The sequence below is a fragment of the Zalophus californianus genome, chromosome 12 (assembly GCF_009762305.2).
Source record: "Zalophus californianus isolate mZalCal1 chromosome 12, mZalCal1.pri.v2, whole genome shotgun sequence".
In the NCBI taxonomy this organism is placed as follows: domain Eukaryota; kingdom Metazoa; phylum Chordata; class Mammalia; order Carnivora; family Otariidae; genus Zalophus; species Zalophus californianus.
In genome coordinates this window covers 14204465-14216893 of record NC_045606.1, presented here as the reverse complement: position 1 = coordinate 14216893, position 12429 = coordinate 14204465, and the positions used below count along the sequence as shown (strand labels likewise).

At 41.5% G+C, this 12429-nt stretch overlaps 1 protein-coding gene across 2 annotated transcripts in view; it reads left to right on the top strand.

Annotated features, from left to right (window-relative positions):
- POU6F2 (POU class 6 homeobox 2) overlaps positions 1–12429 on the top strand; it is a 494308-nt gene that overhangs the window by 114424 nt on the left and 367455 nt on the right. For both annotated transcript variants that reach the window (XM_035723420.1, XM_027575065.1), the window contains exon 2: positions 7621–7792. In XM_035723420.1, the coding sequence (XP_035579313.1) occupies positions 7621–7792 (172 nt within the window). The remainder of the gene's footprint in view (positions 1–7620; positions 7793–12429) is intronic.

Here is a 12429-nt window from a genome sequence, read left to right as displayed (position 1 = left end):
GGGTTCTTTCTGGTGGATAACGGTAGTCAGTCATGGTTGGAGATGGGTGAGGGCTTGCTACGTTCCCAAAACCTTGCCACCTGCTTAGAATGAAAACAAGCTCTGAGGCCAGATGTTGCCATACATACAGACATTTATTGAGCATGATTTTATTAGTAGATAATCCCCAAATTGTTCGTTCAACCTCTCTGAAAGCTTGATGAAGTCATAATTCTCTGTCATGTTAGGTGAACCTAGCACAGCGTGCATCTGTTCAGGCCGATAAGGCAAGATTTTAGAAGCAAGGTGTTTCCCTCATACCATCAGGCAGCTAGAACTCTCTGAACCGAAGACTGGATGTGGGACAGTTTAGGCTTCTAGCCCGAAACCCTGAGGCAACAGGACTTGCTAGATTCTTAGTATCTCTGATTCCACTCAAGGGAGAGGAATGTCTCTAAAATATTTTAGCCAGTGCATGTATCTTGAATGTGACTAACTGAATGAAAACCCATTTCCAGCCTCCACTAAGGCTGGTCAATAAGTTTCTAAACCCACTCAAACTAATATAAATTATACGAATCAGCAAAATACACGGTGAAGGAATGGTGGACGGTGAATGGAGGTAGCTGACTTTGGGTGGTACCTGAGCCTGAGGTAGGGCCTTTCTGAGGAGATGATAGCCCCCAGAGCAGGAACATTGATTAGGCAACTGACTGAACCTAGGGTGGGGCTCAGGGGTCAGAAAACCTTTTCTGTCAGGAGACAAGAGAAGAAGTATTTTCAGCTTTGCAGGCCACACAGCAAAATGGAAGCTGCCTCCTGAGGAAGGGACATGACCTTGGAGAGTCAGCTGCCTTCAGGCAAAGGCAAGTCCTGAGGGAGGACTCAGCTTCGAGCCATCTCAACCAGCATTCGTGGCAGCTGGGAAATGAGTGCGTTGGTGGTGAAGGGGGTTCTGGGAGGCACACCACAACATCCACCATGGCGTAGACTTCTGTTCCAGCTGGACCCACGGTCAGTTGGATGCCTCACTGGGGGAAGTGGTGTGGTGGAAGGTGGTCTTTCTGTGCAGTCTGTCTATCTTTCTAACTATATTCATATATGTTATCTGTGCATCACCTCACTCAAGTCTCACAGTGTCCCCCTTGAGAAATAGAAAGCCGTGTTGGTATGGAAACCAAGATGTAGACATAGTGACTTACTCGTGGTCATGCAGGTGCTTGATGCTAAAACAGGGAGCGTCCACGAGTTATTGGGAAGCCTCCTTAGTGCTTCACTCTTGAAACCCAGCCTTCCTTTTGAAGTTTGAATGCCTGCTTGATATGCACAGAATACTCAGCTCGTTTATTTTGGGACAGGGTCCAGTAAGATCTCAGCCACACTAACTGGGAAGTGGAGAGATGGGGTAGATAGATAACAGTTGGGAATCTTGGGTTGAGGAAGGAAACCCAGGTTGGTATCAACATTTCGCTGTGAAAATCTATTGTGAGATGAACGAGGGTGCATTTGTGTAAGCTTTGTAATTAAGTTCATTATAATGTAAATTTCCATCTATTGAGTATTTGCCAAAAATGTGGGTTTTTCTGCTTTCCTCAAAACAATTTTTGTTTGCAGTTTAGGAAGTGACATTTAAAATGAAATAAGCGGCAGTAGGGGTGGTGGGTGAATTTATGGTATTTTTAGTGTTTTGATTTTCATTAATTTTCAGGATTTTCAACAATAAATATATAATTATAACAATACAAAAAATTATAAAAATAAATTATGGTCTTATTTCTAAAAGTCAAATAGAATGTCTTTACGAATTATTGGCAGAAAGAGGAAATATTGCATGGTAAAAAAATAGAAATGCCTTGTAACTTTCGAGGGAACTCTTTGGTACGTTGAATATTATAATGAGAACCAACTGACTTAATAATATTTGGTAATTGGTAAAAGAAAGATAAAGATTGTTTTATTTCATGACCAAGGTAACAAAATTCACACTTGAAGTTTTCTTTCCCCAAACCCATGAAAGTCTGGTTTTATCCTCTTAATTATCTGTGATTTTGATTTTACCTCTTTTCAGTGGGAGAAATTAAATACAAAATATGGTGCTGTTTTTGCATCTTAAATGGGCTGTAGGTAATTTGCCTACAGGTAATTTTCCTAAATTGAAATGTGGCCTTCTAAGGGTTGGGGGGGAGGTTGGGGAGCGGCCCAATACATTTTTTTTTCTTTATAATGGATATAATTTTTTTCTATTGAATTCTAGAAATAGATCTGTTGAGCATCACTTCCCCCGCCATACTTTGGCACTTCGCAAACAAATTAATTGTTTCTTGGAGTTGTGAAGCCCGCTAGTCTTATTTACATTTCCCTCAAAGCCTTCTGATTGCCTGCTTCATAGTTGGTTTGTATGTACATAAAAATATGCTGGCCCCATTTCAAGCTCGGTTTAGATGGGGGTGGCTATTTCCATTGTGTAGCTGCCACTGGACACGGATGCTTTGCTGAGTTAATCATCTCGCTATCTTTAGTTTCTCTGACTATCAAATGAGAATGATTCTGCTTACAAAAACTCTGTTGGTTAAATCATCACAGGCCTTTAGCTGAATTATCTCTTTGTTTATCGAGGATTATTGTTGACAGCTGAGTGAAAGCCCAAGCTGAATTCTCTTCCTTCATACAGTTCCCTGTATCTGCTCTTCAGATAAAGGGGGGTTACAGCAGAAATACACAGAGATATCTTTTTTTAATTAAAAGATTGTTTATATTTTGAGAGAGAGAGAGAACAAGCAGGGGGAGGGGCAGAGGGAGAAGGAGAATCTCAAGCAGAGCCCATGCTGAGCACAGAGCTGGATGTGGGGCTTGGTCTCAGGACCCCAAATCACGACCTGAGCTGCACGGGGACATCTGTATTTAAAAATTATATTAAAAGACATCAGGAATTAGTATACAGTGAGAATATACACAGCTAGTATATGCTAAGTTGTATGTAACCATATAGAAATAAACTGTAAGGAATATTGGTTAGGTAAAAGTTACTAAAGTGTGGGAAGCCCTGGGCAGATGTGTACTCGCTGAAGGCTTCTGGCTAATTTTTGCAGCATCATTGACAGAGCTGTAATTTACATTAGCAGTAATGTAAATGTAAATTTAGAATCAATTGTAAAATGAGTTTCAAGAGGCACCAGATCCATTGGATAATGTTAACAGAGATTACAAGGAGAAGTCCTTCCGCGGTCAGATGATTTGGGGAAATGCGGGGTTAAGCAGAGCTGAATCAGTTTCTTTCCTGGTAGACTCTGTTGCATTTTCCATGTGGGTATGATTGCAAAATTCTTTTAAGTAGAATATCTTTGGGGACAAGTGTTCTGTGGAGTGCACTTTGGGAAATGCTGTTTTATTCCAACCTTTTCATTTTTTAGATGAGAGAATTGAGGGTATCGCTGGTCGAATGATTTGCTAAGTTTCTGTAGACCGTGAACCTGAATGCAAGCCTGGATGTTTGACACCGTCTGATGTCTTGTCTCTTACACTGTATCGTCCCATAGATTTCACATGAGCAGTGTTGGACAGACAAGGTTTTTGTTCCTAGAGTCTGCAAGGAGGAAGATACTACACACATGCTTTGGGAATCAGTTATCCAGAGTTTAACACCCTTCAGGGCCTGTATTCAAGTTCTGGGACACCCCATGAGTTACTAAATTTATGAGCCTTGGTTTTTCATCCAGTGCCTACTGGGCAATATAAAAGGATGAAGCTACTGAAGATCAAAATACAGCATTACCACACGCGAGTTGTGTGGCACTGGGACTAGTCACTTGGCTTCTCTGAGTCTCAGACCTGTGTCCCTCCAAGAGGGATTAATGCCTTGCATAGTTTGGGTGACATTACATATATCTTCATTCCCTACATGGGACCCATTTCTGTTCCTTGAAAATGCTCGAATGAGATTTCAGTCTGTCGCCGTTGATCGTAGTCCTTTCATTTTAGGACATGGCAAAACTCCTTGTTCAGATTTTGCTCCTGGAAACCACCTCTCCTGCTTCTTCTTTCCTTGGCGTCTGGCTCTTGGGTCTCTGATGAGCCTCGTGAGTCATCATGGATTGGCCTCTACTGGCACCCGCCATGTCCTATTCCTGCACCTACTCGCCACTCCTCCATATTGAATCAGTCATTTTTCCTCTATCAGCGCTTATACAAGAATTGCAGAGAGGTCCCAGCTTCTTTGCCTGCAGTTGCTACAGTTTCCGATTTTTAAGTAAGAAGCCTTTGCCGCTTCTATTTATTGCCTCTCCTAGCTATTTCTGTTCCCGTGTGCTGCTGCAGAGATCCTTGTGCATGGTGCAATTGCCACTTTCTTGCATTCCCGCAAGCACCTAGGTTGGTGCCTGTCGGAAAATCCTTTCTTCGCTCTGGCAGAAAGGATTTTTACAGACTGCCATCCCTTTTGGCAGGGGGAGAATGACTTCTGAACCGAGTGCTGCTTGAAAGAGGCACTCCCTCATCACTTATGACTGTACTCAGTGGTTACAGCTTGTGACACATTTTCAAATGGACCCCCCAGTGGTTGCAGCTGTGATTAAAAGCTGTCTGCTCTCTGCCTCGCTGGGGGTTTGCTGTTTAACCATGTCATGCACATATAGACGTGGGCTACAGCTGCATCATGGAAAATGTAAAGTGTTTTGTAAGATGAAAAATCAAATGAGTACCTGGATGACAAACTCTTGAATTTCCTAAGCTCAAGTCACCGAGAGGCACTAGTTGGGAACCTAGCCGTGTATGAGGTACATAAAAGTAATTGAAGGAAGAAGAGCTAATGGTCAGTGAATATATACCATCTGCCAGTACATGCTTTGCACACATCAGCCATACTGAACATCTTGAAGATTTAAGTGCACTTGAACTTGGCAGCTACATTTTGGTCCCCCTGCGTGCTTCAGGATTCAGTTTGAGCATTCACAGATAAAACAAGAAGAAAATAGTCTTTGTTTTGGGGAAGACTACCCAGATATTCCCCAATACCATGTTTGGTTGATCCTGGGTTTTGAATGCCGTTCTAAACATGAGCTTGTCATGAACACTGTCTTAAAAAAATGCTCAAATGAGCCGTGCAGCCTCAGAGATAGGGTATCTCAAAGGCACGGGTCACAACCCTTCCTCTAGATTAGGGAGACTGAGTAGTCAACCTTTGGTAGGGTAAAAATGTACTAGAATTTAAACCTGGGCTCTTTACTTCATGTGAGGAGTACACTTACAAAAGCGTGAGGCAAAGCAGGGTTCCCTTCCCTCCCCACCCCGCTCCACTAACTGACTCAGAAGAATCCAAAAGCGCATTTTCTTAGATGCCTAGCAAAGAAATTGGGGGAAATTTTGAGAATTTCGTGTCTCCTTTCCCCTGTGCCTGCTTCCCCCACCCCCGAAATTCAAGCGCTCCCAACCTCAGTGACCAAACACAGTCAATGAAATGCTAATCTATCACCAGCAAATTTACGCTGACAATACCGTGAATCGACCGCATTGATGACATTGATTATATTTCAAATATTTACAATATGGTGAGACAAGCCTAATTTATTTTCTAAAGAATTCAAGGTAGGTATCACGGATCCAGAGGGGGGAAACAATGGAGAAATGTTTCTGGTTGCTATCCGCGATAATCTGATGCTGACAGAGAGTAGTATTTTATTTAGTAATTAACAGTTTGAAGGGGAAAGGAGCTGTCATGTTGGTTCTTAAGCTGGGGAATGTGATGAAAGATGATATCTACGATCTCATCCTTTCCACTTGTTTAGGATTGTCAGGATGAGAAATGTCAGCATTATGAAAGCCTGGCTCTGCTCTTGATATGATAAAACCCTTCAAAAGCCAGTCTTTCTCTCCCTCATCCCCCCCTTCCCTCCCTCTCTCTCTGCACTTGCTTTTTTATTTATCCTGTTTTGTTAGATGGCAGAAATATAATTCTTTTCTTTCTTCCTATTATAAGCCACCATTTTTGTTTTATTATATGTTTCACAACCCCTAATGCCCCACTGAAAATTACCTTGTTAAATGACAGTGTTTCGAAGCCATGAATCCTTTCCACCATTCCCTCAGAGGTTTGAAACAGTCAACAGACTGTAAAGAATAAATAATAAAAAAGTATTGATTATTTTGATGACTGTGAGATTCAATTAAGTATTAATTTTGCCCTCCAGTGGACCTATCAAGGTATTCAAAAGGGAGGATTCGGCTCAGCTAAATGCGTGCTGAGTGCTTCAGCCTTAAATAGGGAGAAAATGTGTTTACCTACAGTATTTGAAGAAGAAGTGCACTGATGCACAGAGTCCAATATTTAAGTGCTGTGCACATTAAGCCCTGGTGACAGTGACATTGTTTTCAGTGGTATGAGTATTGACTAAAGAAGTGCATTTGATGACAGCTTAAACTATTTGTATTGATTAACATTTTCATAGATTATCATGTGTCATATCAAATTCACTTTTCAGGCATGAATACATTAAAAAAAAAAATAACCACAGGCATACCGCGACCAGTGTAACGATGGGACAAGAGAGCATGCCGCCCCACCTGCTCTTGTGCTGGTCACCTGTTTCCTCCTCAGGAACCACTTAGGCATGAACTTGGCAATAAATAGCTCCCAGATAACGCAAAAGGGGCACTTCTTGCTTCTCCTTCTGCAGCCGGTGTTTGTGCCAAAACAATATCATGCATCTGAGTTTGCAAATGGAATAGCAGGCTCTCTTTGGGAAATATTTCTGATCCTAAGACGCCCTCCTAATGAGCTGAAGATAAAGCAGATTCAAATTATTGGGAAGGTGGGGAAGTTTGCCTTTTTTGGAGGTGATTTTTTGCTTTCTTTTTCTCTAATGCTCTGGGCGTATGATGCTCTGGGTATCGGAATTATTGAACACAGTTTGTAAGTATTTTTCCAATTCCTTAAAAAAATTTTTTTGAACCATTTTTCATCTATTTTGCTGTGTATTGTTTGCTTTAACATGTTCATTGGCTTTGGGGTCAGGCGCAGTCCCAAATCTGGGAGCAGCGAAGTCAACTTCTAAGGGTGCTGATGGAATTTACATGAGAAATCTCTTTTATTCCATTGAAAGCCTTTCGAGGACTCTTTTCTCCCTATCTCTTTTCTCTGCTCTGGGGATAGGGTTTAATTGCTTCTCCCCCAGGGAGAGTGCTTCTTAAAATAGCCCGTGGTTCCTCCATAGGGTGCTCCTTCCTTTTTAGTGTGTTGCCGAAGTACAAACCCAGCACTTTCTTTTTTCTTACTGCATTAAAGACCGAACAAGGTGTAAAAACATTCGCACAAAAAAGCATATCCCACAATTAAAGCTGTGTTGGTTAGGTGGCTTTTCAAAGAAGTTTCCCCCCACCCCTTCTTCCCTCCGAAGCTTCCTGAATCTCTCACATGCTAGTTGAGCTTTAATAGGGTGGGGAGTAATGGAGAACTCCTCGGATCTGTAATAGCTCTTCACTTGACTGCAGCCAGCAATAACAGCAGGAGCAGATAAGAGAGAGAGGAGAGAGGGAGAGTGTGTGTGTGGAAGAGAGAGAGAGAGAGGAAAGAGGGAGAGGGAGAGAGGACACGCACACTAAAGCTGCCACTTTTTTTTTCCTCCCCTTCACTCTTTTCCCCCATCCCAGGATCCAATGATAGCTGGACAAGTCAGTAAGCCCTTGCTGTCAGCGCGGAGTGAAATGAATGCGGAGTTGAGAGGTGAGGACAAGGCTGCTACTTCAGACAGCGAGCTGAATGAGCCCCTGCTTGAGCCTGTGGAATCAAATGACAGCGAGGACACTCCCAGCAAGCTCTTCGGTAAGTCTGTCTAGGTATTTCATTTCAGCCCTACCATGTTGTCCGGAAGAGCAATCCACACCCCCCCCCCACCCTTTCCCTGTCGTTCATTCAATTTCTTGTAAGTGCTAAAGAGGAGCTTCGCATCTTGGAGGGGCACCACCGGAGCCCTTTCCAGCTGGCTAACAGGATGTCCTCCAAACTTTTCCCAGCAAGGAAGTTCCTCGCTGCTCCTTGGGGCTTGTCTGATATTGCCAGAGTCCCCAGGGCTAGAAATTATTAAAAAAAAAAAAAAAAAAAGAAGAGGAAAAAGAAGAAGATGGTAATAATAATCAGGAAATCAGTTCCATTGTGAGAATTGGTTAACATTTATTGAATAAATATCGACTCGGTTTCGGGTTGCTTTGCAGCCTTTTGTTAAGGGGAAGGAGAATAAAGAGTTATTATCTGTAGTCAAAAGACGGAAGAGGGAACTGAGAAATATCAATAAGAGTCTCTCTGTGCCAGGTAAACAAAGGTGGCTACGGGGATTGCTCAGAGAAATAACATTTTTGTAATCACAATTAGAGTGTGTATCTCTCCTTCTAATAGGGGGACAAGGAAAGAAAAGAGGTCCTTTGCGTCCCTCCCCACCCCTCTTCCCTTGACCAGATGTTTATAGGCTCTTCCTAAATGTGGAGGCAGCCCGGGACCTTTCAGGAATCTTTGTTCCATAAACAAAACAAGAGCGAGCAGAGTGCCACTCCAGCAAAGACATCTGTCATTCAAACAGATGACACTCTGTAAGCCAACTCAAGCAACTGTGATCTCTAATCAGAAAGGGGAGCGGGTTGTTGAGGCGCGTGACTGAGTGATGGATGGTGATAGATGTCTGTGCTGGAGAAGCACTTTAAGGGATAGAGTGACATTAGGTTTTCAGAACACTTGCTCCTGAAACACTGGCTTTTAATTATTTTCCAGTGTTTATATACTTATAACACTGAATATATATATGTACATACTAACCTGTTTATACCTATATATACTAACCCGATATATACACCTGATTTTATATGTATATATCAGGCAGAGCACTGCTGGGTCGCAGGTTAAAAACACAGCCGTGTGCCTGAACGTCAAAGAGAAACCACACCACTGCATAGACTGCTTCGTCAAGAAAGTTGTTAATTCAGCTAAAAAAAAAAATAAGCTTAATTTTTTTTTTAACCTCCAGGAAGAAAGCAGCTTCAATAGTTTGGCAACTGTAGGCCAGCTTCAACAGAGGAAGCTTTCCTCTGATTTGAAATGTTCACTCAGTCAAACACTGAGGGGTGTTGCAGAGAAACTTTCTGTTTCAGATCTTCTATTGGTAAAATACAGCTTTACAGTTAAGAGTATAATAGATCCCAGTTTCAAGAAATTCTGTCATATTATGCTTTTTTCAAAATCAGCAATTCCACCTGGCACATAGATTTTTATTTTCTTTCTTTATTTTTTTACTTAGGCATTAAGGTTTTAGCATTTGCACTCTAAAGGAATATTTTGTTGTAGTTTCAGTTTTTATGTGTGTAGGGAGAGTCATGTCCTAGAACACTCATTTCCTTTCAGGGGGTTAGTGAGAGAAGTCAGATAAAATTAAAAATTACAGAAAGGCAAAGCCATGCTCCAGTCTATCTGATGTTGGGGATGCTAATACCAAGCATTTTGACTTTTAAAAAGTAATCAACTGTGAATTCAACAGAATCGTGGATAATGGATTACTTGCTCCTAAACTTTGCATGCAATTTAAAAAAGTAAATGCATTTCGTAGACTTTCACTTATAACCCCAACTTGTTTTTTTTTTCTCCTTCCTTCAAGTAAACCAGTAGAGGGGTGATTAATTTGGCTTCTTAACATTTGTTTAGATTTCCCACTGTTAATTGTTATAGATCTGTTATGTCACTCTTACTGATTTGCACATGCAGAGACATAAGCTTTAAATAAAAAAACACAAGAGGGTCAAAGAGGTTTAAATTACAAGTTCATTGAAAATATATCTGAGGTAGAATATTTACGGGGTAAACTAAGGAATCAGAGTTTAGTGTAGAAATCGTGGTGAGTGTTAGAAGGTGCTCATCTTCACTTGAAAATTCTCAACTTCTGAATTTGTGAGAGGACACTGGGCAAAATCTCCATCTTACATCTGATATTCCTTATGTATTCGCTTAATTTTATTTGGTCTCTAGAGTGCTTTTTGAACAGTGTGAATATTTTCCAGTTTCTGATTAGGTGAAGAAGCAACCAGGAGATGAGCAGTTTCCAAAACTTGAGGCAAAAAGAGGAGGCAGAGGGACTAGAATGTCCATCGAAGGAAGCACCCAATGGTCTCTGAGGCGTCTTTAGCTATTGGGTCTATTGTGCTCTATCCTGTTAATATCACCGCGACTTAGCCATAGAAATCCCAGTTTGCATAACTGACTAAAACTTTTTAGAATAATTCCCTCCCGGGATTTTTAGCAACTTTGGCCACACCTACTGGGTGACAATTTAATGGACCATCGTTTTATTTGACATGAATACGCTCAAGTGTTTTTGTTCTTGTACATGGTTTTCATTACACACTTTGCCTAACAATGAAGAATTACTTTTTTCTAGAATAACTGAGAGCATCCAGGTTTATCTCTCAACCATGATTTCCTAACACACTCTCTCTGACCATCATCCTCATGGCATGCGCATTGCATTCTTGAAAACTGTGCTTCCCTAATGAAAGGAGTAGATTAAGACAATCGTGTGCATCTTGATGTGTTTACTTTTGTGGAGAGACATTTAGCAACAACAGGAGGCAAGAAGAGCTCAGTTTGTTTGTTTTTGTTTTTGTTTTTTTACTGCACCTGAAATTTCAGTATTGATGGATTTCTTTGGAGATTATTCCCCCTTCTGTGTCTTGTTGAAATTAGCAGTCCAGAGCACAGGTCTGTTTCTGTCACAGTATGGGCACCTTCAGCCCAAAACTGCAGGAGAAAAGCTAATACTGATGCCCTCTATGGATAAACAAAGGAAATTCCAGGAACCGTTGGATCTTTTATGCCTCTCCTGAAATTGCACCTCTGCTCTTAACAGCATCCAAAGGGAAACATACTGTCCAGAATGTTTCAGTGCTCCCACCGCCGCTCAGAATACCAGAGGGAGCAAACCAGGAGCCATATGCCAGCCTCAGTAGAAAGTTCAGAAAAGGGCCCTTGTGTTTTATAAAGTAATTACATCAGAGGTAACATTTTGCTTAACTTGAACAGCTAGGGAAACTCAAGTACACTTAGGAAAGATGAATCCACATTTCATTGAGAAACGTGTGGTGAGGTAGTTCTCTGTGATATCATTAAGTGGTGCATTATTTATTCTTGGAAAGCCTGTAGAATAACGGTCTCTTTTCGGTCTGTGACTGTATTATGCGAAGCTCTGAGCTATGGGAAACAGTATGGAGGAGAAGAGACTTGCTTGTCGGGGGGTATTATCAGAGAATTTGGCTCTGCGTCTCCCTGGGTTTTGGCTACAGGATTAAATGAGCGATGCCACATGGGGCCAGCCATTTAATATGTGACTAGTGATGTGCATATCCGAAACCATTCTCAAAACTGGCCTTTGTCAAACAGTCTCAAAAGGAAGAGGTTGCTGTGTTTCTCGGGTGACATTTATTATACCCGTCTCAATGTGGTGCTTCATTTTTAGTTATGCTCGTCAAGAATTCAGTGGTCCCCATTCTGTCAAGTTGGATGCTAAAATTCAAATGGTAGAGCATCAACAACTTGGTCGGGAAGATGGCCACAGGAAGGATAAAAGTAATATATATCCCCAGAAAAATATCTGTACTAAAGTTTTCCCGTACAGTCTCGGCTGAAGAAGTGAGAGCGCATAAAAGGGCCCTAAATATTTTCTCCCAGATATATTTGAAATTTGAAAGATGATTTATTAACCGTGTTCCTCCTGGGAGTATTTTTATTGTTTCAAGATAAACCTCATGATTGCTTTTCTTAAAGTCCCAACAACCTCGGGTGGCTGGGCTCCTCTGTGGCTCAGCTGCTCGATTGTACCCCACCGTATGTGAGTTGGGCACACAGCTCCAGAGCCCTGAGCTGGGATGTAAACAAAAAACCATTTATACACATTGGACCCGAGGTAAAGAGTGCTGGCTGGTTTTCTGTCATGCTACTGTGTTTTTCTGGGTTAAAAGAAATTGCATATCATGATACTTGTAAGCGTGGGCGTTTTCAATATCATTTATCTGTGAACTTTCAGAAAAGGGTTGAAAGTTGGGTCAGTGATTCTTCCTTGCTGGAAAATGTACCATCTGTAGGGTGTTTTCTTTTTCTTTTCCTTCCTGTTATCTTTCTCATAGAAACATGCGTTCTAAGATTTTTTTTTTTAATTGCCATCCAGTTTGACTTGATGAGAATTTATGGCGGTGGAGTCATTTTCAATGACAAAAGGATAAAGGATTAAATTGTCTGTCACCCCTTGAGACAGTGGTCTCTGTAGGTCAGCATGGAGGTCACTGGTAGGGCATTATGCGGCCTGCACCTTGTGGTCAGGCTGCCTGTGAATGAGTGGAGGCCTTCATTATGGCATCACTGTATGACTTTATTGAAACATCTCTCTCAAGGTTCCAATGCCTTGGATATTTATAATATTCTGATGAAAT